At 43.7% G+C, this 9,147-nt stretch overlaps 1 protein-coding gene across 1 annotated transcript in view; it reads left to right on the top strand.

Annotated features, from left to right (window-relative positions):
* PAH (phenylalanine hydroxylase) overlaps positions 1 to 6,850 on the top strand; it is a 62,126-nt gene extending 55,276 nt beyond the window's left edge. The window contains exons 9-13 of the mRNA XM_003783297.3: positions 537 to 593; positions 1,615 to 1,710; positions 2,192 to 2,325; positions 4,094 to 4,209; positions 6,505 to 6,850. Coding sequence (XP_003783345.1) covers positions 537 to 593; positions 1,615 to 1,710; positions 2,192 to 2,325; positions 4,094 to 4,209; positions 6,505 to 6,548 — 447 coding nt within the window. The 3' untranslated portion in view covers positions 6,549 to 6,850. The remainder of the gene's footprint in view (positions 1 to 536; positions 594 to 1,614; positions 1,711 to 2,191; positions 2,326 to 4,093; positions 4,210 to 6,504) is intronic.
* Positions 6,851 to 9,147: the final 2,297 nt, after the last annotated feature.

Here is a 9,147-nt window from a genome sequence, read left to right on the forward strand (position 1 = left end):
GACCAAAAGACCACTAGAAGAATTCTGCAGTTAGGGCTCCAACGGGAAGTGACCCATGATATATCAGACTCCCCAGCTATGCACATACCTGATGGGTGTCAACCGCCTATCCACAGTCCTGTGTGGGGTTTTCAGGGTATGTGATTGAGACTCATCCAGTCCTCTAGGAATGTTCCCCTGGTGCTCTGGGAGAATAATCACTGAGCCGGAGTCAAGAGATAAAGCATTAGACACTAACCGTGTGACCGTGAGCAGGTCACCTTCTGTGACCTGCTTCAGTTCTCTGTGCCTCAGTTTCCTCCTTTGTAGAATGAACACAAAGAACCAAGTTCTGGTGAAAGGTTTGCTCTGCTCTAGAAATATGTGCTACTATAATAAGTGGCCACTGGCAGAACATTCAGGGTCTTTCTGGGCTCTACTGAATGCATCTGGCCACCATCATCTCCCCATGGTCAACTGCCAGGTTGGTACTGAGGGCAGAGCTTAAAGATGGGCAGGCTCCAGCTGTGCCAATAACTGTTTCCCTGTGATTTCAGGAAATCGGCCTTGCCTCTCTGGGCGCACCTGATGAGTACATTGAGAAACTCGCCACAGTAAGTCCCTTCTCTCTCTGAGTGGATGGTGGGGGTGCTGCAGGCTGTGGCCCTTGGGTCCTTGAGGCTTCTCTCTTCCCCTGGAAGCCAGGTCATTTGGAGAAAAAAAATCAGAATGTGTTGGGTTTCATTCGCACAAGTGAAACTTCACAATTTTGATTTCTCCTTAATGGCTGGATTCTGAAATCGGTGGGATATAGATGTATAGACAAATTTTAAACAGAGTATCTCAAAAACACTAAACAACTGTAAATAACAGTTCTTGAAAGCCCTTGGGTGCAGAGTGTGTATGTATGTAAAGCACAGAGTGCGAATTCACAGCCTTGGAGAGGGCATATTCACATCTCTTCTTAGAACCAGAGCTTACATTAGGGTCTTTCCTTTCTGAGACACAGGTAAAGTGGGGATGGGTGCTGTATATATATCTATGGAGAGAGAGAGAAAGATATAAGAATCTAAAGTATCACAGATATATATATAGAGAGAGAGATAAGTATCAGATGGATGGATGGATGGATAGATAGATAGATAAGATACAGAGGGACAGAGAGAGAGAGAACCAGAAAGGTCAGGGGCATGGCTCAGTAAAAGTCGGAAAGCCCTGGAACAGGGAAGCCAAATGTCCAACTCTTGGTGAGGCCAAAGGCCTGAGAACCCAGGGGTAAGGGGAGCCTAGTTTAAATCCTGGAGTCCAAAGGCCAGAGATCCTGGAGTTCTCATGTCCAAGGGCAAGAGAAGAAGGGTGTCCTAGCTCTCAGACAGAGAGAGAGAGGAAGAGAATTTGGCTCTCCTTTGCCTTTTTGTTCCACCCAGGACCCCAGCCAACTGGACAGTGCCCACCCACACTAAGGGCAGAACCTCCCCACTCATTTCACCAACTCACAAGCTGATCTTCTTGAAATAACCTATAGACACATCCAGGAATAATGCTTAACCAGCTATCTAGGTATTCCTTATCCAGTCGAGTTGACACATAAAATTAGCCATGCAGGTGTGCTCTCAGCTTAAATTTCCATTCCAGATTTACTGGTTTACTGTGGAGTTTGGGCTCTGCAAACAAGGAGACTCCATAAAGGCATATGGTGCTGGGCTCCTGTCATCTTTTGGTGAATTACAGGTATGACCCTGGAATCAAGAACAGATTTGAAAACAGTGGGTACAGGAGACCATTACTGTTCTTTTGACAACGTAGGGGCTCATTCTCCAGCAACTGATATCTCAGCACCAAGTCATGGCTGTGGGTGTTCATGATAGAAATTTAACTGCACCGCACAGGTGCCTGGGCGGGAGGGCCTCCCCCCATACAGGTTTGTATGGAAGCAAACATGTGCCAGGAAACGTGCTTCGCTCCCACGCTGTTTATGGATCTACCTTCCTCAAAAGAGGTCAGAATGTATTACTTGCTATCTTGGCTGGAGATTTTAGATGAGCTGTGAAGAGTAGAATCTATTATCTACAAAATAATTCTGGCTGCATTTGGGCTGGGATGTCAAAGGAATGAGCGTGAGATGAGCGCAGGTGCATCAGTGACCTGTGGGATGTAGCAGGGGCCACTGATCCTGGCTTAACCATGGAAACTTTTCCCCTGGGGCCCGCAGTACTGCTTATCAGATGAGCCGAAGCTCCTGCCTCTGGACCTAGAGAAGACAGCTGTCCAAAATTACAGTGTCACAGAGTTCCAGCCCCTGTACTATGTGGCTGAGAGTTTCAGTGATGCCAAGGAGAAAGTGAGGTAAGGTGGTGACCAAGATGAGCCATTAGCCCTGTGGGCCTCCTGGCTCAGGCTGGTGCCACTCATCTGTTGGGGGGGGGGGTGGCCAGAAGAGTGGACGCCAATACCCACAGCAACTTTGCGTGGCAGACAGAGCCTCTCACTTTCTCCACCCTCCACTTTCTACCATCTGCTGGGAGGCTGGATGTGCTGACCCCTGGAGACAAACCCTGCCTCCTGGTCCCTGTTCAGCATAGCCGCCAAGTCTAGTCACTGAACCCTCCCGGGCACAGAATGGCCACTACTGATGATATTCACTCATGGGGTGAAAAAATGCCAAAGAGCAAGGTTCAGACAAAACACAGAGGGGACCTGGGAAATCCTGGGGATTCCCTGGAAGCACCCAGCTAAGGGAAACCAACTCTGACCGTTGTTGGTTTCCAGATTCAAGTTCTAGGCAGAGGTTTGATTGGCTGGGCTGGGGTCACATTCTAACTCCAGGCCAGAGGAGGACTGTCCCTGGGACTGACAGCCTGACAGATATGTCTACAGCATAGGGGCAGATTGCCCACAGCAAAAGTGAGGCAGGGGCTTTATAGAAAGAAGAGGAAGAGGTATGGGCCAGACAAAGTTACAGATGTAGATCTACTGGGCTGAGGAAGAGGAGGTGAGAGCTGCACTTGGCCATTGGTTCTTCATGAAAGATAGTAACTAATACAGAACACTCACTCCACACTGTAACAGCACTCACTACAGCCCTCTGACATAGGTGTTGCTGCCAACCCAATTCTACAGAAGAACAAGGAAACAGGGGTGCTGCCAAGTGAAGTCCCTTCCTCATGGCTACGGGCAGGCAGCAGGCAGAGGCAGAATTTCAGCCCAGGCAACCTGACGCCAGATCTTGGGGACCACACTTGCCAGATTTGGAGGGCCCTTCTCTTTCCCTTACTGTGGTCTTTTCAGCACAGCAGCAGCTTCTATTTCCACCAGGGCCCAACTTAGAAGTAGCATCTGTGATGACTTGGGAGCATCCTTTCAATTAAATTGTTTGATTGTCCCTCACAGAAGCACTCATGGCAGATTCCTCCCAGATGTGGGAGTAACGCATTGGGAGGGCAGGAGTGCAAAGAGTGCAAGCTAGAGTCACTGCCTGTGTCTCTTCCCAGCATTATTGGCAGTGTGGCCTTAGTGGTCACATAGCTTTCCCAAGCCTCAGTTTCCTCATCTGTAAAATGGGGACAGTAACAGAACCCACCTGCTAAGGCTTTTGTGAAGGCTAAATTAGGAATGACATCTGTTATAGAGCAGTTAGAACTTAACATAGCTCTTGGTATATAGAAGGTGTACAATCCACATTAAATCCCATCATCAATATAGTGCTTGCGAACAACTCTATTTCCCTCTATGAGTTACTTGTCAAGCATTTCAGAGATTTTTTTTTCTATAGCATTCTTTGGCTAGACTTTACTCTTTTGGTTTTATCTAATGATAAGAGCTGATGGCTTCACAGTCTGCTGTGCTTTTATTGTAAACTAACTTGGTCTTTTTGGAGCTAAGTGACTAAATAAACATGTGTATATATGACTTGGTGCGTACACACATACGCACAAAGACCTTCTGAAAGGACTCTTTAAAACTCCATTTCCCTTTCTCAGCCTGGCTTCTGAAGCCCTTGTTCTAGTGAGGTGTCTGTGCTACCCACAGCAAGGTAAAATGCCACTGAGAAAGCTCTTAAAATTGGTTTTCTGCAAATGGTGTCCATCACTCAGGCCTATGGTTTTGGTTTCAGGAACTTTGCTGCCACAATCCCTCGGCCCTTCTCCGTTCGTTATGATCCATACACCCAAAGGATTGAGGTCTTGGACAATATCCAGCAGCTTAAGATTTTGGCCGACTCCATCGACAGTAAGTAATTTACTCCCTATGAGGCCACTTTCGTGCTTAGTAACAGAGGCATGATAAGAAGTGTACTAAAGATTGCATTAAGGAGAAATGCATTTCCATGCAAGCCATGGGTTCATTGAGGATGAAGAACTTGGCAAAAATGCCAGAACTGTCTGAATGTCCTCTCCCCTTTGACCTTCCACGATTCCACCTCTGCCCTGACCCACATACACATTTCCACACCTGGCTCCTCCCCCAACCACGTTCCTTTTTCTTCTTCGCTTCTGCATCCTAGTTGGTATCAGCCTGCCTGGTTCCATCTACTTTATAAACCACCCAGTGGCTCATCCATGGGCCTCCACTCTTACTTGATGAGGCTATTATAACATTTGTTCTTAAACCACAGGGTTATCTTGTTCATCCCTTGATTCTCTCTCTAGCCTTTCATACTCTCTTCCAAGTCAACATTGATTGACTTTTAGTTCCCATGCTCCCTCCTGGCTCCCAACCTGTGCCCATGCAGTTCTTTATGCTTAAAATTCTCTCCTTCCCGCTCCCATTTAGAGACACCCAACTCCATTTCATCCTTTAACTCTTACGTAGGTATCTCTTCTTGTAGGAAGACAGGTTTGGATGTCCTTCCTGTGTCTTTGCATGCCTACAGATCTCTCTCTCAGAGAACCTATCATATTGTTTCCTTGTCTGTGTCACCAACTAGACCTGAACAAAGGACCAGTCAGTTTTACTGTCAAATCCCTAGGACATAGCCCTATTTCTAAAAATTATATTAGGCACTCAAGGGCTGTTGAAAGAATGAATAGAACTTCCAAAGAGGGGAGGCTGAAGGGAGAAACTCTAGGCCAAGTGGGGTGTCCCTGCCTCATGCAATGCCAATGAAGGCCAAAAGGGTAGGCAAACTCTAACACCCCTGGGTCCACTTCTAACCCTGACCATTATGGTCATTCCTCATTAGATGTGGCCACCTGTGATCAGGCATTTTGACAATGTCTAAAATTGGACATCAACCCTAAAAATGAACATGATGTTACCAGTAATAAGTTTCAAGGCTGAAACTTCCCTAAACTACCAATAATGAAAAAGAATTTTTCATTAACCAAGCTAAAGACTAAATAATCCTTCTGTTCATTCTATGGAAAATAACAATATTGTTGCATCCAAAGATGATTAGAGCGTAAAGTCCACAAAAGTAGAGTAAAATGTATTCTAGATATGGGATAAGCAGTTCAAATTTTAATTTAATTTTTCATTTTAAGCTGTTTGTGGGATTTTTTTAGCTTTTTGATAAACATGATTTGTTGTTAATTAAAAAAAAATGTCCAAGGCTGATTCGTCCTGAGAGATTCTATCTTACACCCTCAGCTGGAGTAAATTTGTTCACTGAAGAAGCCATCCAGGTGCTTCAGCATTAGGATGTAAGACAGAGGGGTCAGGCCATAGCTATTTCTTTTTTTTTCTTTCTCATTGTTCCTAGAAAGCACAAATAACTCTGTAGATTATGATAGGAGGTTTTTAAAGTCAGAGAACAAGTTTATAATAAATAAATTCAGGAAGCAAAGGGGCTTCAGGGTGATGTGACCTTATGTAAGACCTCACTGCCTGAGGCCACCCTGTGGCCTCCTCAGGTACAGGGGAGAGTAAGACTCGTGCATTTCCAAGGCCCTTTCTACCTTTATGAAGAGTCTATGCCTCCACGGCCCCTTGACATGTGAGAACATGGCCTAAATGGAAGTAGCTACATTTCACTTCCGTCCTAGCCATGTGGGCTGGGTTATCTGCTTAAAGCATGCATCCTCAAACTTTGGCGTGTATCAGGATCACTTGGAAAGATAGCTAAAAAATTAATGGTGCTAAGTCATAGCCCCCAACTAAATTTACCAAATTCATGTCTACTTCTTGGGAATTTGTAGACCCTCGGTGATTCTGACACCAGAGATTCGTGCGAACCATACTTTTAGGTTCAATTACTCAGTTCCCTGAAGCATCTGTTAGATAGATGTTGAAGACAAACAGCAGCTAGTGAGTGCCTGGAGAGAAACCCATTAAGTCCTTCCCTGGGAAATGGCCTATAGAAAGAGGAAGCTAATTATATTAGCAGCTCTACTACTCACTAGGTACCTAAACCATAACTGCCCAAACCTATATTTATAACTTAAATTGTAAGCTCCTTGAAGGTTGGTGTGGCACGTTTATCCATGCAGCCTACTGCTCTCCTAGAGATTTCTATACTGTGGACACCTGAAGGGTGCTTGTTCTTTATTGGAGTTATCTTATTTGGGCATTTTTTTTTCTTTATAGGTGAAGTTGGAATCCTTTGCAGTGCTCTCCAGAAAATAAAGTGAAACTATGGATAGAACATGATGGGGATCCAACCATTTTTTTTTCATCAGAAAAAATCCAATTTGCAAACATTAATTTGAAATAATAGCCTTACATCTTTTTGGAAGAAGATAATAATCATCTGAAAATTATTAATAATTTAATCTGAAATGACAACATATTAATACATACCCAAAAGCATAATGGTAGATCTTTTGGGGTCATCTTTGATTTTGAGAAGATAATTCCATACTCTGAATTGAGTTACATCAATGATCTGTCACATTTCCTGAGATTGATTAAAATTGAGACCTGCTTCATCCAAGATTCATGTGTACTTTTGTTATTTGTCATAGGGAACTCATGAAAGAGTACATATGGATGAATGTAAAACAAGAGACTGTTATTAGAACTGAGTTATTTGGTTTAATATAAATCTTGGCCAACAAAGTTGAGTTAACTATGACTCCAGCTACTACTTTATTATTGTGCCTATGAAGATTTCCTTTAATCGACGAGCCCACTAAAATAGTTACAGACATTTTCTATAGCATTATATAAAAACATTTCTGTATTTTTTTTTCTTTGTAATCACAAATACTGCTGACAAGGTAATGGAACTTCCCACCCCATCCCCACAACTTCCAGTATCATTTTCCAGTTAATCGTCAAGTCTGTTTTAGGAGACATTTTGGATACAACCATGATGCATCAGATGTTGACTAAAGACCTAGTTGGTAGATACTCAGTAAATATTCATTGAATAAAGAAGTGAATATAACATTTTAAAAAAGGAAGTCCACTATAAAGTGAGAATTTTGTGTTGGAAGAAAACGTTATTAGGTACCAAATTGCAAATATTAGATACAGTTGAGACAGCACTGACCATAAATTCTTGCTCTCCCAGTTTCCTATCTCCAGAGTACTTGGCCCTTAGAAATTATAAAATCCATCTATCCTCTCAAAAGTAGGCATTCTTCCCACATCATCCCCCAAACATGGCTGCTCCGTCTCTTCCCAGCACCTCACGTCTGTCTTTAGGCATAGGCGCTGACCATGCGACAGACGAACCACTGGCTGTTAGCACCTACCATCTGAGTACATGTCAGGCACTTCAGAGACATTTTAACTCATTCGGTATCTTATAACATCTCTATAAGGAGGTAAGAATGACCATGTCCACTTTATGGAGGAAGCTGAAATGTAGAAGCGCTGGGTCACTTGCCCAAGATCACACTTGCCCGTTCTCTCTGATTCCTAGGCCCACGTATTACCCGTGCTCTAGCTGCCTCCCTCAAGCAAATGACCTCACTGGCAAATAAATAGGGAACCAGACATTAATCTAGGTCAGGTGTTTTAACAGTAGATTGGACCCAGAGCTACTACTTCCAAGATGAAGTTTTGCATAGTAACCCATTTGGGGAGATTCTAAATGTTAGAAAATGTTCCTTATATCGAGTGAAAATAGACCTCTCCATAATTTTTATATATTGGTGTTTCTAAACTCTCTGGGTTTATAAAAAACAAATTATTCTTCTTCTGTGAGATTATATACATATATATACACATATATTTTGGCAGTTTTTTGGCTGGGGCCGGGTTTGAACCCGCCAACTCTGGTATAAGGGGCCGGTGCCCTACTCCGTGAGCCACCGGCACCTCCCTAGGAGATAACATTTTAATATTTAAAAGTACTTTTATGCCATTTCCTTACTCTTTCCTCCCTAAGGCAATCTTAAAATAAGATGACTTTGAGAATTTTCACTACTAAATGGGTCCACTGACCTGGTGGGTTTGTAAACTTTTTTCCTTTAGTTTCTTTCCTGTTACTTTAAAAAAAAAAAAAAACGTGTTTCACTAAAATAAACATGAGGTATCATGGGGTATTAACGTACATCAAATAATATACAGTTACCCTCCTGGCCATGACATTATCTCCAAAAGCTTACAAGTAGGAATTAAAAACCACGCCCTGCCAATACAATTATGGCCTCCTATCAGAAAATGGCCTGGAAAAAGCTACGATACAGCTCACAAGTCTTTTGTTTTTACTTTTATAGCTGTCATGATTAACACTAAGGCTATAGTACTTCTATCACATGGTAAATACCAGTAGGTGCTTATATCAGCAAAATTCAAGGAATGCCTTACGACATTCCAAACGACAAATATTTCAGGTGAAAGGTCTAAACAGAGCTGTCTCCAAACAGTCTTGTTTCTGAAGCACCCTACACTAATCTAATCAAGCTCACTAATCTAATCAACGGCAGGGAGGGAGGTCTTAATAGTCATGCTTGAAGGGAAGCTGCATTGAGGAGGGAGAAAAAGAAAAACCGGGCCCAAATGACCTGAAAATCCACATCACTGATTCTAGTCTGCACTGCAAGGCGGGAGGCAAATTCTCTCCTAGGTGTGGCTGCATAAAGCCAAATACTCTCTCCCCAGGGCACCAGTGGGCTGCCACCTCTGCCTGCCTCCCAGGGCCCAGCCTTAAGGTGGCAGATGAGCATAGATCTCCTGCTGAGGGCCAGTCAGGGCCAAGGTGACAGGGCATGCCCCTACCTTCTGTGTGCATAGTGTGAGCAGGGACCTCCTGGTGGGACTTGAGGGGGCCCAGAACAT

This window comes from Otolemur garnettii, unplaced genomic scaffold, assembly GCF_000181295.1.
Source record: "Otolemur garnettii isolate 467f Iridium unplaced genomic scaffold, OtoGar3 scaffold00007, whole genome shotgun sequence".
NCBI lineage: Eukaryota > Metazoa > Chordata > Mammalia > Primates > Galagidae > Otolemur > Otolemur garnettii.